Genomic DNA, 23577 nt, shown 5'->3' on the forward strand with positions numbered 1-23577 from the left:
TATAATGGATCAACAGTTTCACTTAAAAGTTTCTTGTTTTCAAAGTTTCTTTTTAAGTACATGTCTCTCTAAAAGCAGAGGGGAAAACTTAAAGCTGAATAAAGTTTAAAGTTCAATAGCTCCCTCTACTGTAGATAAACTGAAATAATCAGACAAATATTCTTAATACTAGAGATGGCACGATACCACTTTTTTATGTCCGATACCGATATCATAAATTTGGATATCTGCCGATACCGATATGAATCCGATATAGTGTGTTTTTTAATCAATAAAACTGTTTTTTTAATATCTTGCTGCATTTTGTATAAGTTCATACTCAAGTTTAAATAAACAACAACACTAAAGCTATTCTGTTATACCTGTATGTAAAAAATACACTGTGCCCAAAATATTTCATAGTTCAGCAACACTGATCAATCTAATAAACTTAAACCTGCACCATCCTCCCTATTCTGGTATTTTAAAGAGTACTTAGCAGAAATATTAAGCAACCTAACTAATAGGGTTACAAAGTCCCAGCAAAAGAAAAAAGGGAACCACCCCCCACCCTCAACCTCATGATGCTTAATCGATGTAATCAACTTTAATTTGATGCAGGGTGAAAAAAAATGCACAGAAATAAATTATTTTTCAAGAATAATTAAATAGATTCAACATCTTTCTTCAACAGAATTGCAGAATTCACAGATGGTACCTTCCCAAAGGAAAAAGTACTATAGCTTACTAGGGTATATTAGACTTAACAGTTACTATACACAGTAATAGACTTCTATACATTTTACATCAGATTAAAACTTTGGGTGTAAGATTCAGATAATTATTTATTAAAAGCTAGATATTTTAAATGAGAATAAGAAAGAAAACTATGTCTTTGTGCCCCCTTTTCCCTGTTAATGCCATATCGGCCCCCCTGGCTAAACTTTGCTAGATCTGCCCCTGCACAGTTACCAGCCGTCAGCTACGTAGAAAAGGATCCTGGTCTAGAAACTAATATTAAATAAATTCTAACAACAGCTTATCAAGCTTAAACGTGCTGCTGTTGTTCAGCCGCTGGTTTCCTCTTTCTGGTGCAAAGTGGGCCAAATACAAAGAAGAGAGACGGACTCGCGACAGAAAAGCCGATCAGCTGATCATTAATCAGTTTCACGATTGAAGTAGCCGCAGGAAGGGGAGGGAGAGAGAGATAGGCAGTCGCTCCATATATCGGTTGTTAAGCTTAACGTGGGAACGCTTTACAAACATTCAGAGATGAACTTACACACTTGCTTTACTTCTCTCTGGGATAACTTCCTCGGAGATGAAATGCTGGTTTGGTAGCGAGGCTACAAATACACACAGCCGCTCTATCACGTGATGCACACTGCTCCGACGTGCTACGGTTATGAGCCGAGTTACGCCATGTCGCAAGTTTTGTGAGGTGTTTTTTTGATATTTAATGGATCGGATTACATTTTTTATTTCTCGCCGATATCCGATCCAGTAATTTAGGTCAGTATCGGACCGATATCGATACGTAATATCGGATCGGTCCATCTCTACTTAATACACTCTAAAAAGGCTAAAAAGTTTGTGGGAGTTGACAATTTCTCACAGCTGGTGCTGTCAGATGGCAACAGCCATCATTCTTTTGGAGACTGTCACTGTCACTTAGGGTGTTTTCTTGAAGTTTAAAACAATGATTTACTACTATTTACTAAGTAGGAATACTTTGTTACTGTTCTTAACTAGAATTTTCTGGTATGTGTACTTCGAGTATTTATTTTTTCTGAAATTGTACTCCCTATGTTTTTACACAAGCATATGTACTTTCTACTTGTTTTGCCTAAAGTTTTAATTACTATTATTATCATGTTGATGCACATTGTCAAAAATCAAACCAATCCGAGTCTGAATGAAGGGAAGAGCAAAACATAAAAAGAAAATTCTGATAAATCCAGGATATATCACATACAATGACATGAAAGATTCAAAAACGTATAGTTTACGCATAATTTATACAGCTATAATCAGGGGTCACAGTGGGTTGCAATGGCGTTTGTGGTCACGCAGCTTCAGCAAGTCTGCTAGCTAAAGGTACAGTTGCTGTATTTAACATGGAGAAAAAAAGTGTGTGAAATAACTTCTCACCCTGGTGAAGAAAGATGTTTTTTAGAAAAAAAAAAAAAATTGAATTCTCTGCAGTTTAGTGCTGGAAAAACAGATTATCTTATGAAGAAAGCTCATGAAATATTGTTACATCATGATGAATCCAGTTGTATAAATCCACAAAGAACATTTAACATCAGAGCAGCAGTAAGCACTAAGAAAATTTCTTTCAACTCACAACAGAAATTATCATGAGTTGTGATTCTTTTCCCCCCCACACCAAGCCACTAAAGCTGATCTTAAGGTTTCCACAACGGCAGAATCGCACTTTAACCCCAGACTGCACTCATTGCTCTGTTTAAGTTTCGGCAGAGTCACCCTTTACAATGTCGGCAATAGGAAATAATATTAGCTTTTCAAAAACTACTATTTCATTGTTACATCAATATAGCACAAAGTAGAGCTAGCTTAGCAGAAAAATAGCTGGTATAAATGTCCTCCAAATAACCATTTTACTTTATTACTTTGAGTACATGTAACTGAACTTTTTCACTTTTACTTTAGTAAAAAAGAACAACTAAAAAAGTATAGTAGTGCCACATATACATTCAATTATTTTTTTTTTAGAAATAGGATATGGCATTGCTCAGAGAAAAAGAATTACAAAATGTACATTTTAGACAAGATATGAAGGTTTTTCACAGGACATTAAATAGGAACAGTCACTGAGTGAATCCGTGTAATGTATTTTCCGCACTATAAGGCACACTTAAAATCCTTTCTCCTTTTCTCAAAAATCGACAGTGCGCCTAATGTATGAATTCTGGTTGCGCTTACTGACCTCAAACTGATTTTATGTGGTACACGGCGCTAGAGCTGGGCGATATATCGAGTTTTTTAAAAAATATCAATATATTTTTATACGAGATATAAGATGTGACAATATCCTTTATATCGATATAGTCTATGTTACGTTATAATTATAGTTGCGGAGCTGCAAGTTTGCCTCTCTTTCGTCCACTTTTGTCTTTACGCAACGTTACTCGACCTCGACCTGAACACAACTCTCCCTCCTCCCCCATCGCTTCACCTGCAGGCAGCGACAAGATGGACACGGCAAATCTCCGTTAATGAGTTACCGCGCATCGCCCCGTGCGTGGGACTGGATGGCGTCAACGTGTTAACGAGCTAACCACACTAACGAGCTAATCACGCTAACGCCATGCACGGCCTGAAATCCTTTCATTTTCTCAAAAGTTGACTGCGCGCCTTTTGTATGAATTCTGGTTGTGCTTGATGACCGCGAACCGATTTTATGTGATACACAGCGCTCAGCAATCTGTCAAAAAATGTTTTAGTTCGACTTTGGTAAGCTACGGAGCTGCACCGCTTGATGGATTGTCGGAGCATTACGGCTACCGAGGAGCCTCGCGGAGTGATACGTACTGTGCTTCAACGTAATATTACCGTATTGTGTGTGTATAAGGACCATAAAGGGCACCTGTTCAGAGACATGGTTACGAAGCGGATTTCAAACTCCAGGCTGTCAGTCACGCAGTAGAAGTTGGGAACAGAGCAGCTGTGAAATCTGTCTTTGTTATTATGCTCAGCGTCTTTTAGTTTACGTTTTGACTGCACAATTGTGAGCTCTTTGTTATGCACAAAACAACACAGTTTTCTTTTATTTATGGAGCATTATTATTTAATAAATGCTCATAATTTATTTTGAGTAGTTTTTTTCATGTACATCTATGCTGTATGTTAATAAAAGTGCCTGTGTGACATCTGGGACACAGCTTTGACTAAGAACTCTCTTTTTGTTCTTACTTTATGGCTTTAAAAAAATATCGAGATATATATCTTATATCGCCATCCAGCCAAAAAATATCGAGATATGAATTTTGGGTCATATCGCCCAGCTCTACACGGCGCCCAAAAATCTGTCAAGAAAATGTTATAGTACGACTTTGGTAAGCTAAGAAGCCGCACCGCTTGATGGATTGCTGGAGCATTATGGCTTCCGCAGTCAGGAGCCTCACGAAGTAATCTGGGTCCAAAACTCCCTCCTCTTCAGGTCCCAAAGTCAAAAGAACACTGCAGCATCACTGAGACTTAAAAACTGTCTAAATTCTTTCATCTTTAATGAATCAGCGTTGCTGCTTTACCAGGTGTAACAATTAAGTTTAAAATCCAGGCTCCCATGAAAACAGAGTTTATTAAATTTAACGGAGTTAGAAGTTAGCAGAAAGTTAGCTCGCTAGTTTCCACCTAAACATGATATAGCATGTTCTGACTGAGAGATTTCTGAAAAAATTAAAACGTACAGCTCTGCTATCACTTCCAACATAAATGAAGACAGAAAACTAAACAGCAGTGATGTTTGTAGGGTTACTGAAGTTGGACTATTGCAGCGTGACTAAGGGAGGATTCAGGGTCACCTGAGGTCAACGCTAACTATATGCTTTATCAAAAATGGTAGTGCTACTTTGAGTAGTCTTGAAGGAATTGGATCTAACAGATGCCTTGATGGTTTGGAGGAAATGATTACAATCAGAAGAAATAATTTTAAAATATCACTAGTATTGTATGTAGCTGTATATAATCATACATTTAAGTCCTAACATTAATTAATGCTTTAATCTTAAATATGATCAGCCTATCTCTATTAATCGGCTATGTAACACAGGCCTTCAAGCTGGCACTAATTAAACCGTTACTTAAAAAGCCATGTCTTAACCCAGCTGTCTTAGCTAATTATAGGCCAATCTCCAATCTTCCTTTTCTCTCAAAAAATTCTTGAAAGAGTAGTTGTTAAACAGCTAACTGATCATCTGGAGAAGAATGATTTATTTGGAGTGTTTCAGTAAGAACTTATCACAGTACACAAACAGCTTTAGTGAGGTTACAAATTAGGGGTGGACGACATATCGAATATATTCAATGGATTGCAAGTTTTTCCATGTATGATGGTTATGATGGCTTTATCAAAACCATAGAGTATAAACTGCCATGGCAATATCAAGCGGTCTGCATGTAATTTACTGTGAGTTTTTTCCTCCTACGTATTGCAAGTGCATCATGAGCAGTACCACGAATTTATCCCACCAGCTGAAAAGTCATCCACAGCAAAATAAAGAGGGTTTTAAACTCTGCATGAACCAGCTGTGACTGTTCTTGGTCAGTCGTTTTTATAGTCAATGTCTAGACTGTTGTTTCTGTAATTTGAAGTCATGACATTTTTTATTTTGCAACTGTAATACATTTTAAGCACACAAAAGCACCTTTATAATTTCAGTTATTTTTTAATTTTGTCTCGTGAATTCTTGCTTGATATCATTTTTTGTTGGCATGATCTTTTGTTTGTTAAAGATCTGGTGTTGACCACAGAAAGAGACTTACTGTGGCAGTATTATCATTCATGAAAAACCTGTGTGCAACTGATGGTTTTTGTATTTAAAGTAGAAGAAAACTATTGAATGAGTATACCAGTGCAATTTTAGGCACTATATGGTTTAAAGTAAAATTTGTTTTTGGAGTTTATTTAAACATATTGTGATATATATTCATGTATTGTGGTATAGCCAAAAAAATATTGTGATATGACATTTTCCTCATATCGCACAGCCATATTACAAATGATCTTCTTATGGCATCTAACAGTGGACTCATTTCTGTGCTTGTCCTGCTAGACCTTTATGCAGGACAAGCTTTTCAATGCTGTTCACCATAATATTTCACTTCAGCGATTAGTGCATGATGTAGTTATTAAAGGTACTGCACTGCAGTACCTTTAATACCTAAGGTTAATTATGGAATTCCACAGGGTTCTGTGTTAGAACCAATTCTGTTTACATTATACATGCTTCCCTTAGGCAGTATCATTAGAAGGCACAGCACAGCTCCCTGTTAAATCCAGAATGGAGTTTAAAATCCTTCTACTCAAATACAAGGCCTTGTATAATCAGGGCCCATCTTATTTATTGACCTTATAGTACATTATCACCCCAATAGAACACTTCATCCTCAGACTGCGGGCTTACTTGTGGATATTTAAAAGTACTATGGGAGGCAGAAACCTTCAACTTTTAGGGTCCTCTTCTATGGAAAAAAAGGTCCCAGTTTGGACACCCTCTCTACTTTTAAGATTAGGCTTAAGACTTTCCGTTCTGACTAATCTTATAGGTAGGGCTGAATCAGATGACCCTGAATCCACCTTTAGTTAAGTTGGGGGCTTCCCATGATGCATTGAGCTTTTCTCCTTTTCTCACCCCTTTTCACATAACATGTGTTTAGACACTGTATTTTCACTTTTTTCCACAGCATGTCTTTTGTCTCGTCTTCCTCCCATCACCCCCAACCTGTCGCACAGATGGCTGCCCCTCCCTGAGCCTGGTTCCTTCAGCGGTTTCTTCTTGTTAAAACAGAGTTTTTCCTTTCCACTGTTATCAAAGTACTCAGTCATAGAGTGTGATTAAAGTGGTGGGTGGCTCTCTAACATTTTGAAAGAAGCCAATTTAGCCTAGCCCAGGGGTGGGCAATCTCAGTCCACGAGGGCCGGTGTCCCTGCAGGTTTTAGATCTCACCTTGGGTCAACACACCTGAATCACATGATTAGTCATTACCAGGCCTCTGGAGAACTTCAGGACATGTTGAGGAGCTAATTTAGTCATTTAAATCAGCTGTGTTGGTTCGAGGACACATCTAAAACCTGCAGGGACACCGGCCCTCGTGGACTGAGATTGCCCACCCCTGGCCTAGCCTTAGCCTCAACATGCTTTGAGTCACAGTGGCTATATACCAGGGGTGTCAAACTCCAGGCCTCAAGGGCCGGTGTCCTGCAGGTTTTAGATCTCACCCTGGATCAACACACCTGAATCAAATGATTAGTTCATTACCAGGCCTCTGGAGAACTTCAAGACATGTTGATGATGTCATTTAGCCATTTAAATCAGCTGTGTTGGATGAAGGACACATCTAAAACCTGCAGGACACCGGCCCTCGAGGCCTGGAGTTCGACACCTGTGCTATATACAGTGCCTTGAAAAACTATTTGCCCTTTTGAAGTTTCTTAGATTTTCTTTTTCTTTGCGTATTTGTCACATGGAAATGTTTCCGATCAAACAAATTTTGATATTAGAAAATGATTCCCTAAGTAAATACAGGAATTTAATTTTTAAAACATTATTTATTAGAGCAAAAAAGCTATCAAATACAGTGATCCCTTGTTTATCGCGGACTTACGTTCTAAAAATAACCTTCGCAATCCGAGAAGTAGCCAACTTTATTTTTTACAATTATTATAGATGTTTTAAGGCTATTAAACCCCACACTACACACTTTATACACTTTTCTCAGACAGGCACGAACATTTTCTCGCTTTTCTCTCTTGTTTAAACACTCAAAGTTCAAACCTTCGTAGAAAAATAAGTGCAGTATTATAGAATGAAACCAAAGGCACCCGCGATGCCTTTGACGGTGCAAAACGTTTCATCGACATTGTTGTGTTTGTTGGGGAGAAAACTTAAAAACATACAGTACAGCACTTCAGAGTCACACAGCTAGCGATCGAAGATTTATGTAAATTTGACAAACTGAACGCATTCTGTACTGTACAGGAGACACGGCACGAGATTGATTGACAATGGTCTACAGCCAATCAGGACACAAAACACAATGCGCTGTAAGAAAAAAAAAAAAAAGCATGCAAAATTGCACCCCCCCTCCCCCCCAAAAAATCCGCAAAACACAGAGACCGTGAAAGGTGAACCGCGTTATAGCGAGGGACCACTCTATATCAAATATGCCCCATGTGAAAAAGTAAAAAGGATCAAGGTAAATACTTTACTATGGCACTCCATCTGCTGTTCACCACCTACCTTTAATGAAAAACCTGCAGATGGGACGTGGTCGGATCTTCCTGTCTGAAGGATCTTTGACCTCCCCCTCCTCCAGATCATCATCCTGCATACACATACACAAGCCAAATCATGACACTTCACAACACATCACTGTATCCAAACTATTAACTTGGCTAGAACTAGTGTTGTGAAGTGTATCTTATTTGTATTTCAAGTGCAAAGTAGAAATTGTTTTAAATGTCTAATGAGGAACAATCACTAGGGATGGGTTTAAAATAAATAAATAAAAAGATTTCCTAATTCAAATCAATTTTAATTTGAATAATCCAATATCGATCAAATCCTGAAATCGATTTTTTTAAATAAATGTATTTTGCCAGAAATATCAGAATCTCAGCTAAAAGCTCACAAAACTATTTCAACAACCACCAAAGAGCTAAAAATAGAAAACAATTAAAGAGCAGATAGACAGATTCTACACAAAGATGTAAACACGCAGCTTGTTCACTCGATGGCACGCACACACCACCGGGTGCTGAAAGCCAACATCTCATCACAGAATCCAAAAATGCAGGTTTCGTCATTGCGAACTCTGAATTTTGCAGCATATTTTCAAGGGGGTTATGTGCTATAAAAGATCAGGCCAGGAAAAACTCCGTTATATTTTTCTGGGTTTTAGCCTCTGTTAACTTTGACACAAAGGCATCTGCTGTGATGCTTACACCTCTGATGAAGTCTCACAAGTGTCAGCATTGTTTTTATACCTAGTTGGTTTACACAAAGTTTGTAATTGCAGACAAATAGTCAATTCACTTTGGGCATGTCATTTTCCAGCGGGAACCTCAGAAAAACCCCTGGGGCTTTACGGGTTAAATAATAAGTCCCAAGACTGTAACTGCTTTAGGATCCGTTTTTCCTAATTTGGAGATAAATGTATTTAATTTACATGGTTTAGAGGGTTCTTTCAAAAGTACATATCCAAGATAAATGATCATAATCATAATATTTCTGACTGAGTCAAAAGTGGAATTGAATCAAACCGGGGCCTTGTGAATCAGAATTGAATCGGTTAAAGAAATCAGTGAAAATAGCCAGCCCTAACAATCACTAGTGTGTGACATTCTGCTGATCCACGGAGTTATTAGATAAAGCCTTTTAGTGCCCATTCTGCCTCTCCACTAGAGGCAGAACATGACATCACTTGGCTGGTTGGTGCTAACAGACCTGTTAGCCCAGTCTGTTGACAGAACCGATAACTCAGTGGGGAAAAAGAGGACACTAAGACTAAAAAGCCATCTAATGGTGGCCACCTTTGCACTTCTCTTGGCTGCAGCAATCAGTTTTATTCTGTCCACTTTTACACTCTGTCTCTTAAGCAGTAAGTGCCTCCTCGTTGTTGGCTAGCTAAACTGAAACAGGAAAATCCACCTGTTAGCTGTAATGTTGGGGTTTGTAGAACACGTTATGAATCAGGTGCACTGACAAGCTGCATTTCAACACACTGTTTTTTTTTTTTCTTGTCAGGTCAGGTGTACAGACCGACGAACACAATCAGCTGACGTCTTCATGATGTGACCTTCGGATGCCCATTGCGCAACATGTCTGACATCCCCCGTTATATGAAACGCGGCCTCCAAACAATGTCAGAACATTTTTTTTGAAACATCAAAGCCCCTTTTCCATCAGTACCTACTCAGATCAACTTGCGACGACTCTCCTGGTTTCCCATTACATTTCAGTACTACCTTATGTGCATGCTCGTCATAGCAATGGTGCAAGCATTCTGTGACGTAATTAATATGCAACACGAATGCTACAACAAAGGTGGATGCTGAGAAAACAATATACATGGTGCTTGGTCTGTGGTTTTTTTTTGTCAGACTCAGGGAACCATGCCGTTGTTTTTGTGTAGCGATTTCCCTTGTTGCCGGGTTTCAAAAATAGTGGTTTTGATTTTCGTGAATGAGAGGCTCTCATGACTCATTGAGTGATGCCACTGACCAACCAATAGGTGGCATGCAATCTAATGACATCACATTTTAGTACTTGCTCAGACCGCTTGGAACCCCGGCTGAGTAAATACCAAAAAAAGTACCTGGTACTAGTTACTATGACCTAATTCTAATATGACCGAATTAAGAATTCACACCCTTAAAACCCTTGTGTTTACATTCTGTAGTGCGCACAACAAGACATGCCTAGGCATGTCAGAGAACAAGAACCCAAAACAAACAAAAAACTAAACCGAAAGCAAAACCTTTTTCACCACTTAAGGCAGAAGCAGGCTACAAATGCACATAGGGCTATGGTGGAGCAGATGTGTTGTCCAGAAGTTGTTGTGGCTGCCTATACTGTGGTGTGAAAAGTGCTTTGCCCCCTGGCTTATTTCCTATTGTTTTATATGTCAGTCACACTTAAATGTTCAGATCATTAAAACAAATTAAGATATTTGATAAACAAAAGAAACCACAAAATTCAGTTTCTACATGAAGGTTTTTATTATTAAGGGGGAAAAAAAATCTAAACCTACATGGCCCTGTGTGAAAAAGTGATTGCTGCTAAATCCATTGCGATAATTGGGAATAAGTCTCTTGCAGGGCTGTGGAGGAATTTTGACCCACTCATCTTTGCAGAATTGTTGTAATTTAGCCACATTGGAGGATTTTTGAACAGGAACCACCTTTTTAAAGGTCACAGCATCTCAATAAGATTCAGGTCAGGACATTGATTAGGCCGCTCCAAAGTCTTTTTGTTTTTCTGAAGCCATTCAGAGGTGAACTTGCTGGTGTGTTTTAGATCATTGTCTTGCTGCAGAAGCCAATTGTGCTTCATCTTGAGGTCATAAACAGATGGCCAAACACTGTCCTCCAAGAACAGAGTTAGCGGTATTTTCCCAAAAGCCTTGGGGATCATAGAGATATTTTCTCTGGCAAAACGTATTCACCTTTTCACGCAGGGTCATGTAGGTTTGGATCCCCCCCACTCTAATAATAAACACCTTCATTTAGAAATGTAATTTTGTGTTTACTTGTGTTATCAGTGTGTAACATTTACATTTGTTTGATGATCTGAAACATTTAAGTGTGACAAACATAGAAATCAGAAAGGAAGTCAGAAAGGGGGCAAAATACTTTTTCACACTAGTGTATAAAATAGGGCTGTGCGATATGACCAAAATCTCATATAAGATATATAAGACATCTATCGTCCTGACAACGATATAAATCACAAAAATTTAACATTTTCTGTAAATTCTGTGAATCTCGGGCAGCTCAACTTGCGGGAAGTGTTTCCAGCTGCGCGTCATGTAGCTGAAGTCCAGTGTTTTAACAGATGCATGCAACAATAGATTTTTAGACATAAGTTGTAACGGCCGCCGTTTTCTTTGTGAGTATTTATTACACGGCGTGCTGGGGGGAAAAGCCTATTCTAACGTTTGAGTCTAAGGTTTATTTTTTAGCACCTGGCGGCTCTTTTTTACTTCTCATCCGTAAATAATCTGCTCTTTCACGTGATTCAGTTTATTTTGAAAAGTCTCAACAGGATCTTGAGCTTTATTGTGAAAGGTTTATGTGGAACATAAACAAGCGGACACGAGGTGGTTTTACCGTCGTTGTTGCTAACCACAACGCATAAAAACAGGCGCTTGTCCGTCCGTAGTGTGGTTATATTAAATATAAGAGAAAGAGAGAACTTTAAGAAATTAATATAGCCACTACAGTGACCATCAAAACGGTGAAAAAAATATTGCCGTAAACAGTTTATTTTGCGACACCACGAAACAAACGATAGTGTAAAATGAAACGATAGACATTTTTATATCGTCATCCGATATATATCGTTATATCGAACAGCCCTAGTATAAAACATCCAAAACTAAAAATATATTTCTAGTTTTAGTTATTTGACAGTATCTGTGCATAGGTTTTACAGGGCCAAGAACTTACCGTATCTTGGCCTGATATTACCGTATCAGTATATGTATTATATTGCAAAGGGACTTGTATTGTGGGCTTTCTAATCCACAGCTCTATTCAGATTTTGCAAGAACATATAAGTCAACTATTAATCAAATACTAACTTAACTCAAATACTAACTCTATTTGGACGTTTTTTTTTGGTTTTCCCTCTTTTGCTCTTCACACAGAGCATGCATTGAAAGCCTGCTAAAACGTGACTCATGAGAAAGATATGGACCTCAAACACAAAAAGAAAGAAAAAACCTTTGAGTTCTGAAAATGTTAAGACTACAAGGCTTCATATTCTTATTTCTCTATTATGAGAGTGTAACACACACTCAACACACTCACCAGTAGCATAAAGAGCATCCAGCCAAATTAGGTCCAGTCCACTTGGAATTTTTTTTTTTTTCAGATTTAACACCACTCTTTATGTTTAATGGCTATTTGTTCTTAAGGTTTATCAATAAAACAAAAACACAGTAGCAGTGCTTCCTGATTAAAGGCTTATTTTCAAACACAACACAATTTACCTGCACTCAGCAAATCAGACGGCACTACTACCAACTGAACTACAATAACTTACATCAATCTCTCCTTCATCAATTTCTCCATCATCCTCATCCTTCTTCTTGTCTCTGAAGGAGTCCTGGCGTATCCTCTCCGGCCCTTTCGACCCATCTGTCCTCCTGGATTCGCTGTGTTTAGGAGATGGTGGAAGGATTGACTTTTTCTCCTTTTTACTGCTTTTGTCCTCGCTTTCCTCCTCATCTTCATCTCCCTCTACTTTTGTGTCTTCCTCATCTTCCTCCTCGTGCGTAGGGATGCCAGGCTCCTCTGGGACCTCCTCATCATAATCAAGCTCATGTTCGTCTAGTTCCCGGGAAACTGACACAGAGTCATCCTTCACTTCCCTTAGCACAGCAGCTCTTCTTGTCTCTTCATCTCTTATTCTTCCATCCTCTTCATCTTTGTTTTTGTAATCCTCCTCCTGATCATCCCCTTCAGCTACCTCACATTCTGCAGAGGCAGCTTTTATGTAGTCATCATATCCTTCCTTCCAGTCTTCTCCATCTTTTCCAGCACTGAGGCTCTTGGCATTTTCTGGCTCAGAGTCTGGGGATAATGGAGTGCTGACAACTCTCTCATCATCCTCCTTTCTTTCCCTCTCCTCCACCACCTGAGGACTGTCTTCATTCCCCTCCATAAGCACAATGCTCTCATCATCCTGTCCCAACTCTCCCATTTCTCCAAAAGGTTCCTCATCCTCTGGCTCCGACACAAAGTCAGGCACCACCTCATCCTCCTCTTCCTCTAATTCCACATGTTTTCCATGCCCTTCCATCACTTCTATGTCCCCTTCTTCATTGAGGATCTCGCTGTCTGAAATGACCCTGTCCTCCTCTTCATTAGGAGACTCCAGCAACTCACTGTCAGAAAGACCCTTTTCCTCCTCCTCAGGAGACTGAGGGGACTGGGTAGGGCTTTCAGGAGTATCCATGTGAATCCACTCTGGTGCAAAAAAAACAACAACAAAACAGCAATCTGTCAAAAGAAAGAAAGAAAGAAAAGACAACTGTATGTCACCAGTAATCTGATAGTAATTTAACACTGTTCAATCTAATGCTACGTGCCATTTGATAATCGATTTAAAAACAGTCAGTTAAAAACAGTCAAAATTAACCAATAAAATGTCTAGAATCAAAAATTAAATTTAAAATGATGCACCACAAAAAAATGTTAATTCTGCTACCAACTGAAAGAAAGATGGTACAGTTAATTTATATAGTAATATATAACTGTCATACACCATAACGCTAAATACTTGTTTTTGTTCATTTGGTGATTGCTGACACAAAGAACGGAGAAAAACTAATTTCTATTAACTTTGATAACACCTTTCCTGAGATTGAGACGTAATTAGATGTTGGTCACAGCAGTATATGTTTTATGAAATTATAGTTTCCGGCGCTGCTAATTCACCAGCAAAGTAAACGTTAGCTATAACACGCTAACTAACAACCACCATTTAGTTTTACGTGTATATAAGTCTCCATATTGCTCCATGGTACAACTATATGTGTATACATAATTAGACAACATGCTCAAGTTTATAAAGACAGGTTTCCCTGTAGCATAATGTCACTGGTAACACTTACAATGGCTGGGTCGCGCTAGTTCGCAACAAGGCCCATAACTTGGCGGCGCGAAGACAAGGCTAATAACGAGTAAAGTGTCCCCAACCTATGGATAGTTTTCTTCAGCGATTATAAACGCTTGGCTTAACCATACAAATAAGTGGACAGTACCGGTTTAGTACGAAGCGTTCGCACCAGTACACTTGGCCGTCTTACGGTTAACAATGTAGCCTCCCCTGAAGCTAAGCTAAAAGAGCAAGTACACTGTGCTAGGAGCTAACAACACATTTTTTAATCACCTTGCCGACACGAAGCTCTATAAAGACCGCGCCTCTACCTTTTCAGCTGCACTCTCCCGCGGATAAAACTTTTTACTGTCTGCAATAAATATTAGACGGTTTTATTTTTAGCCGCTGTAGCGATGAAAATAAAGCACCCTGCACGGCCCAGCGAGAGCGGCCATTACCTCAACGTCATCAACATACGACAACCGTGTGGTTGGAACCGCGCTGAAAGCTAATCGGGGCAGACCTGAGATCAGTATGGGCCAACGTTGACAGGAGAATATCTGTAATATTTTAAGAATGTTGTTAGACATACATGATTTTTAACCAGTTACTTAGAAATCATGGAAGACATTTTTGGGGAGCAGTTAAGTCGTTCCATGTAACTATTATTTTTGATTAATGTTTTCTCTTCTATTCACTTGGTGACCTCTCATCTCTGGTGACAATAACTGTAATATGGATACAGTGTTCCACCACTAATTCTTTTTGAATTAACTATTTGAGTTAACTCATTTAATTTCATTTCTTTCAGTTCTCCATATCCAAAGACAAATTTAACTTTTTTTTAGTTCACTAAAGAATAAATTAACAACAAAGTAATCATATCAGTATTATGCAGTGACTATATGAAAGTAGATTTTCGTCACTGATGTTGATTGTTGCAGTTAATAAACTTTTTAACATAATTCTTGATCATTATTATTTTTTTGCCTTGAAAACAGCAGCTCACAACAAGATTTAAGGTCAACTTACTTAGAAGAAAACTTTGGTTTAAAGGTAAAAGCTCACAGCAAGTTGAGTGGCTGAGTGAAAAACCAGCGCTACCCCTCAGCCCCTAGTAGATGCACCTGTGGCATAAATTTGAAAATCTTAAATCAGTCTTAAATGAGTTGCTGTGTTCAACAGGCAAACCAATATGAACTGTCTAAACAAGAAAGGCCACTTTGTTTGAGCTAACTAATCGTTTGTAGATTATAAAAAATTATTTGGTTTTAGTTTGATTAAACTTAAAATGTCTGTTTATTTCCAAAAACGTCTAACTTGAAAAATTCTTGCCCATAATGAAACCAATCCTTATTTCTTCATATTTTGTTTGTAATATAGAAAATGAGCACAGTAATGTGTAAACATGAATACGGTGTAACTAGGCGGTACCAGAGTTACTATGGGAGGGGCTCAGAGTACAGCAGGAGTCTCCAACACATCACTTGCGAATGGGGCCTTTTTCAGTAGCTTGCCAAAGGGGTCAATAACAAAAGTGGTCAAGAAAATAAGAAATATAATTTGTAGGTTGGCGAAACTGGCCAAGCTTTCCATCCAATCAAAATTAAAGATACCCCTACCCCTCTTGAAATGAAACAATTATTTGTCAACTAACTGTCAATCAAAAGTTTGTGCCGGGCTGCTGTCTGCAATTGAAGCGGTTAGACGCCATATGGAGGTAGCAGGCAGACGAGGTGCCAGGCTATTAGCAACAATGATAGCAGCAGAGTTTGGTTATGCTAGTAAGAGGCAAAAAATTTATTTTCTTGAGGAGTGGGAAACAACTTTTTTTCCCACAAATGTGTGTGTGATCTGTGGCGCGAGCCTTGGTGTCTCTAAAAAAATGCAACGTGGAGCAGCATTTCACCAAAGTTCACAGCAACTTTTCCCAGGACTTTGCAGTGGGAAGCAACCTCTGCAAAGAAAAGGTAAAAGAACTGAAAACTATCCTCCAAAAACAACAATCTAAACAGCCAAAGAATGCTAGCGCATCAACCGAGGCATCATTTAAAGTGGTGCACATCCTCACCAAGCACAAAAAACCCTTCATTAATGTCGGGATCATTAAAGAGGCAATGGCCACCATGGCAGAATCATTGCGAAAATAAGACTGAGATTCTTTCTGCTATCGCTAATGTCCAGCTTGGCTTGAACACTGTCAGCAGATGCAGAGAGAAAGCTAGATTTGGACCTTAACAGGTGCTCCTGGTATTTACTTCAGCGTGTTGAGTCTGTGGACTACAGTGATACGGCACAGCTAGCTGTGCACACATGGTGATGACTTTTCCACAAAGGAGGAATTTTTGACATTGCTGCCACTGGAAACCAAGGAAGTTGACATTTACAATGCAATGAAGCGGTACTTGTTGGAAAAAAAGATTTCCATTGAAAAACTGGTTTCTGTAACAACTGATGGAGCAGCAGCCATGACAGGACATCACTCGAGATTTATTACACATGGCAAAGCGGACCCAGACTTTCCTAAATGTTTGAACTATCACTGCATCATCCATCAGCAGGCTATTTGTGCAAAAGTCACACGGAGGTCCAGTGCTGAGCAAACGTAAGATGAGAGGAGAGGATACCATACTACCAAGTGATGCTGAGTGGCTGATCTGGCTTTCCTGATGGATGTGACTGAAAAAATTAAAAAGCTGAACCAGCAGTTGCAGGATAGAGACAAAAAAGTGTGTGAAATGATCAGTGCTGTGAAGGCATTCACAGCAGATGCAGCAGCCACTATTTTGTGGTCTGTGCTTTGAGGAACTAATGTCTTGTTTATACTCCTCCTGTCTTGCCTGCGTTGTTTTGCCACAGTTACTTCTTGTCCGTGTGTCTTGCTACTTTACCTGCATCATTTGTTTATTTGTACTAGCTTGTTTAGTGATTTGCTCCACTCGCCACAGAGAGTGCTAAATGGGAATTCCTTTTTGTTGTGTTTGAGCTAGGATTACCTGTTATATCAACAGTCACTGGCACAGGCGACAGTTCACCTGTGGAGTGTGTATATGACTCTTTGGCTTGTGTATTTTATTGTAGCGTGTGTGTGTGTGTAAGACATTTTAAAACTGTATGCCTGGAGTGGATTTTAGTAGTTTTTCTTGTATGAGTCTGATGTCAAGTGTCCTATTATATTTTTGTGATTTTTAACATTCTTGCTTTTTATTTTCATGACTGAAGATAAGCCAGTAGCTGTGGGACCTTCTTGGTGGTGGGTCCTTTCCCACAGTCTCTATGTTGTGCAGCATCTTGGATGTAAAACTGGTTTTTATTATTTTAAAATCTGTATTAAAGGACTAAAGGTATTTAAATATTTTAATGGAACCAATCTGCTTCAGTGGTGCATTTTTGAAGCTGTGCAGACATTTGGTTATTTTGTTTAAATGCTTCATCTTTATATTTCCTAGGGGTGAAATTCTCCTAGGTGGCGTTGTTGCGAACTTAATCATAACCCCCCTGACCACCACACCACACTTCTGTGTTTCCCAGATTAAGTCAGTCCAGTCCAGTTCTCTTGGCTTTCAGATCTGGGTTCCAGGGTCTGCCATTCTGGACTATGGTCAATGAGCCACAGGTGTCCTCCTTACAAACCCAGTGTGTTGCCCGGAGGCTTCCATTAGGGGGTGCACTATCACAGCTTCCCAGTCTTCCCATTGCCCACTGCCAGTTTCTGTCTCATCTTTTCATTCTCCATCTCTTTGTGGATGTGTTTGTGGATGAGGCACTGTATTTACCTTTTCCAGGGGTAGTCATCCTTGGTCCCCATCAGTAGTGGGAAGTAAAAAGTACTTTACTGCTATACTTGAGTAGAATTTTCAGGTATCTGTACTTTGTTTTACTATTTATTTTTCTGACAACTTTTACATTACTCCACTATCTACATTTTTACACAAATGGCTGTACTTTCTATGCCTTAAATTTAAAAAAGGCTTGATACTTGTTACTGTTTAATGCATTTAATGCATTTGAGGAAAGTTACAGTACTTCATGATCTAGCTAACGCTACAGAACAGGCACAAGCATAAAGGGAGTAACTATTTTGGAGTGGCAGGTAATTTCAAATGTAATGTTTCTATCAGTCCAACAAAGATCAGTAAAAACACACACTCTGTGTGTGGTTATGTGCAGTTTGTTGCACAATGTGACTGCTAGCTAAATGTACAGCTGATGCATTTCCCAGGGAGAGAAAAGTGACAGATAACTTCACATGTGAGGCAGGAAAGGAAGACAGGTTATATTGGGCGATCGTGGCTCAAGAGTTGGGAGTTCGCCTTGTAATCGGAAGGTTACCGGTTCGAGCCCCAGCTTGGACAGTCTCGGTCGTTGTGTCCTTGGGCAAGGCACTTCACCCGTTGCCTACTGGTGGTGGTCAGAGGGCCCGGTGGCGCCAGTGTCCGGCAGCCTCGCCTCTATCAGTGCGCCCCAGGGTGGCTGTGGCTACAACGTAGCTTGCCATCACCAGTGTGTGAATGGGTGAATGACTGGATATGTAAAGCGCTTTGGGGTCCTTAGGGACCAGAAAAGCGCTACATAAATACAGGCCATTTACCATATTTAAAGGTTAATGCTGATCAATGACATTTTATAGACTGTAAATTTAAATTTAAATACATAATGTCCTCATTTTGTAAATCGGGTATTTACATATCTGTATGTAAAATTGTGCTTATTTCATATTATAAAACATCCTGTGGAACAAACTGACTCATACCAACATTGTGTTATTCAAAATTTGTATGAAAATACTTGGCATTTTAGATCGTGATAAACAGGTTTGTGATATTGTGGCAAATTTAAAGTAAAACACTGTGCTAGACTGGTGGCTGTTAGTTACCATACAATTCATTGTGGTAACTAACTGCAAGTTCAAATAAAAAATATCAATAAATCAAGTGCGTTTGGAAAAAACAATGAAAAAAGGCATATAAATTTGCATTATTTGCTTTATTTGCATTAAAACACGGATGAATCTAACAAAGGTGTGACAGAAATTCGCAATCAGTAGGGACCAGAGGTGGCAAAAATACAGACATTCTGTACTTAAGTAGAAATACATATACTACTACTGTTAAAAATTACTCAGTAGAAGTAAACGTTGAAGTACTGATTCAACTTTGGGTGAACCCTCTGCTCAAGTAAAAGTAAAAAAGTACAGTCTCTGAAATGTACTCAAAGCAAGAAAGTAAAAAGTAGTTCTTTGAAGGACGTTTCTGTTTACTACAAAGCTAACTGAACCTTTTGCTATATTAAAATCATGATAATATAATATCAGTAGATGGGAATACAAACTTTAGTCTAACTTTTTAAAATTCTAATTAAACTCAGGTTAAATCTGAAGAAAAAGAAGGAAAATAAAAAATGTAGCTGTTTTCTGTTGCCTACACTGTAGAGGGTGACTTTGTGTTAAATTGGATTGGTTGTAATGGCTCAGAGTGGGGAAAGAATCACAACTCACAATAATTTCTACTCAGTGCTGCTTTTTGTCGATGTACACAACTTAATTCAACCAGATGTGAGCAGATGTTTCAGGAGTTTCCTGGCTGATTTCCATTCTCTACACTGATTATTATTATTATTATTATTATTATTATTATTACACTGTTTATGTTGTCTTTTTTTACATGGTAAAAAATTGGTATGAAGGTAGAATTCAGTCAGTGGCTCTAAGCATCATCAGCTAAAATTCATATGAATTTCTGCTACACTTGATGTAACCTAACTCTGACCATAATATCAGTCACACACTGTTCTTTACTTTAAATTCATCACAGTACAGCAAACTATTGGCTTCATTTTTGAGAGAGAAGACAAATATGTACATTTTCTTAAATTTATTAAGGAACTCAAGATTCAAGTTAAAAACAGCTGTCGTGTCTCTTTGCTCACTCAGAAGACCCAAACGAACAAAGAGCAGATAGTTTCTTCTTCTGCACATTTCTGAGCATCTCCTCATACGTAGATGACACTTTTGTGAGTGACCATGGTCCTGAAGTCTCTGAGGTAGACGTGCCCACAGCCTACCCGAAGAAGTGCGCGCTTGGACAGAAGGAGGTACAGTATGTGGGAATCACTTGGGAGGCAGGCAGGTGTGCCCTCAGGTGGAGAAAACAACACCCATCACATCCTGCCCACGTCCCAAAACCAAAAAAGAGGTGAGGCAGTTTTAGGAGCTGGCTAGTTACTGCTGGTTTGTGCTGAACGTCACGGAGGTAAACAGCCCCTTAACTGACCTCACACGAAAGGGTGCCACAGCTCTGGTCCAGCGTATAGAGCAGCGCCAGGAAGCATTCATGCAGGTAAAGAAGGCTCTCTGTGGGAAATCCCTGGTCCATACTGCAAAATTTTCCCTCCCTTTCATCCTGCAGACTGATGCATTGAACACAGGGCTGGGGACTGTTTTCCAGTTCCAGCAGGCGAAGAGGGAGCTTCAGGGAGGGTTCAGTGGTGAGCTGTCAGGGACGCAGACCAAAACGGCTGATCTCCATCATATAATCATTCATCCCCTATTTGAATAGGATGAAGAGACCAGACAAGAGAGCTGTGTGATGTGCTGAGCTGGAAGAAGCAGCTGGAAAGCTGTGTGAACTAAAAGTGAAAGCCATTTGTAAATAGCTATTCATGTGCATTGGGTACATTTATTACAAGATTTTTACCTAACAGCATATAGACATTTAAATTTTTTTTAAATTTGGAGACATCAGTAAACGACAGCAGCTGAGTGTGGTCAAGTCCTAAAGCATTGCCTAAGAGTTTTGCATAGATCCGTTTTTCTTCACACAAGACGACTGACTGCATTACCAAAATTATTATACCTACCACTAGAGGGAGCCAGAGCATCAAGTTAAGTCAAATCAAGGGGCTTAACAGAAAATACACATGGGACTACATAAAGTGCAAGTGTGCAAAAATCAATGCAACACCATACAGAACGATACAGACACAACACGGTGAAGGCACAACAGTGCAATAGAAACATGTAACAATGACAGTGGGTTGTGCAAAAGTACTGTGCATTGTGCACCTGAGGTAATGGAATGTAAAAAAGGTGTGTGTGTGAGTGTGTGTGCGTGTGTGTGTGTGTATGTGTGTGTGTGTATCAGCCCAGTCACTGAGTGTTCAGGAGTCTGACGGCTTAGGGGAAGAAACTGTTTCCCAGTCTGGCAGTGAGGGCCCGACTGCTCCAGTACCTCTTTCCAGAAGGCAGCAGGGTGAAGAGTGGTGCATGGGGTCCTACACAATGCTGGTGGCTTTGCCAATGCAGTGGGTGCAATAAGTGTCTGTGATGGAGGGAACAGAGGCTCCAATGATCTTCTCAGCTGTCCTCACTATCTGCTGTAGGGTATTGCGATCGATACAGTGCAGTACATTTTTAAACATTTATTCTAGAAATTTTTACATCCCAAAGTAAGAAGGAAAAGAAAAGAATAAAGTTTTGGAGAATCCCAGTATTAAAGATATAAAAAACAGAAACAGTAGACGCTGACACAAACTTTAGGCTCTTGTGACACTGTAAAATAATGATTCTAGAAAGTATAAAACCTCAAAGATAATTGATCTCAGTGCCCTTTCTAACTTAATGTACCAATTTAATTTATCATAATACTTAAAGTATGTATTTTTTCTAGTTCATCTTTAATCAAAGTGAAGTTTAGCCAAAGTAAACTGATTTTGTTCCGCACGTGATTATTTAATATAAAAATTTTCAGGTCGACCCAACATCTGTTTTCATTTTTAATTGAATGATGAACAAGTAAAAACAGCTTCTTCATTGGGCGTTAGCTTCAGTTGTGAACCAGTCCAGAACACTCTTCTTGTTCTCGTCAACCCATTTAATGTTAGCGACGGTTCTCTCAATGGATTGATCCAGTGCTAAGGTGGCAGAGCCAAAACCAACATCGGAATTGTCAGCCTTGAACTCCTTCAGCTGATGCAACAGAGACAATGTAAATGAGTGAGTAGTTTTAAACAAAAGACATATACTGAAAATGCATGGCTTTGTTCATATCACTCATCTCTTTCTCTCTTTTTTATATTAAAATTATGTTTTTTTTCAACATTTTATTAATGAGACATATTGTTTGTCATTCATAAAATGCTACAAAAACACAAACCTTTTGTTATTGTTATTGGATGAATGTTCTTCTTGCACACAGTCACTGCAACTTTTTATAAACTGACCAAATATTGCAGCTTGGTTATGGCACAAAACTGAATGCTTGCATGTTGATGTTAAAGTTGTCATAGTCCTGGGTCTCTGACCAAGTATTTTTCAGTTTTTGTTCTGGACTTATGATTCTTTCTTTGGACATTTGCGATAAATCATATTCAGGTTTTTGTGTATTGATTTCCTATTACTTGTTTATCTGTTTTTATTCATATTTCTTGGTTACTTGTTTGATTATGTTAGTTCCCTTTGGTGCCCTGTCTGTCACCTCTGTGTCACCTCAGTGTCCATCCATCCAATCATTCGTTTCCCCTTATCGTTTTATATTGTTTGTTTTATCTTTTATGACTTGTTATCTTATGTGCAGTAGTTTGTGATTCTTTCTAGAGAGGTGCTATATAAATAAAATTTTATTTATTTATTTTTATTTTCAAGGTTGCGGGGGGAGCTGGAGACTATCCCAGTTGTCTTAGGGCGAGAGGCAGGGTACACCCTGGACAGGTTGCCAGTCTGTCGCAGGGCTAACACATAGACAGAGACAACCAATCTCACTCCCATTCACCCACCCATTCACACCTATGGACAATTTAGTGTTTCCAATTAACCTGTTCTCACTAACTCAGTGTCTCTGTGGTAATCACAGTGGTTGTCTCCATGTTTGTATCCCTTTCTGTCTCCCCAGTCAGTCATGTCTCTGTCTAGCTCCGGTCCCTGTGTCAAGTTCATGCGTCTTAGTCTGTGTCTCAGTGTGTGTTACTTCTTGTTTTATTTTCTTAGACCTCTCTCTTGTGTGTATCATGTTCAGTTTTGCTTCCCTTGTCTTGTTAGTTCTATTCTTTTCAGCTGCGCTCCCGTGTGTGTCTACTCTGCCCTAATGTCCTCCTGTGTATATATTCTCTGTATCTGTGTTCTTTGTTGTGTCAACCTCTGTCAGTCTGTTTCTATGAGTCAGTCCAGACTAGTGATGAAGCGTCATGAAGCCTTGAATTGAAGATTACCAATAGTTAAGGCTTCACATGGGCTATCTCTCTGGTCAGGACTTTTATTGCCATTTTAACTTTGTTTAACATTTAACTTTGACTCTTTTAGCTGTTGTCTGCCCTGCAACAGTCTGAGCATGGAAATAATCACTAACAAGAATAGAAATAAAAACATGAATGAGTGTGTGTAGTTAATTCATCTAATCTGTTTTTGATTATGGTGTGATAATAGAAGTCTATCAACGCCCCCAAAAGTCGATTCTGTTCTTCTGGACATAGTGTCTTCAGTGGGAGAAAAGTTTCGTCACTCATCCAAGTGACTTCTTCAGTCTCAGCTGAC

At 39.0% G+C, this 23577-nt stretch overlaps 1 protein-coding gene across 9 annotated transcripts in view; it reads right to left on the reverse strand.

Moving 5' to 3' along the window:
- Positions 1–14519, reverse strand: part of zc3h18 (zinc finger CCCH-type containing 18) — a 58637-nt gene extending 44118 nt beyond the window's left edge. For 4 of the 9 annotated variants that reach the window (XM_005454269.1, XM_005454267.1, XM_005454268.1 and 1 more), the window contains exons 1-3: positions 14065–14503; positions 12492–13450; positions 7965–8049 (exon numbers count right to left, since the gene is read on the reverse strand). In XM_005454269.1, the coding sequence (XP_005454326.1) occupies positions 7965–8049; positions 12492–13406 (1000 nt within the window). In that variant the 5' untranslated portion in view covers positions 13407–13450; positions 14065–14503. Of the gene's footprint in view, positions 1–7964; positions 8050–12491; positions 13451–14064 lie in introns of all 9 variants that reach the window. The other 5 variants (XM_005454263.2, XM_005454264.2, XM_005454265.1 and 2 more) reach the window with 5 other exon arrangements.
- Between the last annotated feature and the right edge of the window lie 9058 nt (positions 14520–23577).

This window comes from Oreochromis niloticus, linkage group LG7 (genome assembly GCF_001858045.2).
Source record: "Oreochromis niloticus isolate F11D_XX linkage group LG7, O_niloticus_UMD_NMBU, whole genome shotgun sequence".
NCBI lineage: Eukaryota > Metazoa > Chordata > Actinopteri > Cichliformes > Cichlidae > Oreochromis > Oreochromis niloticus.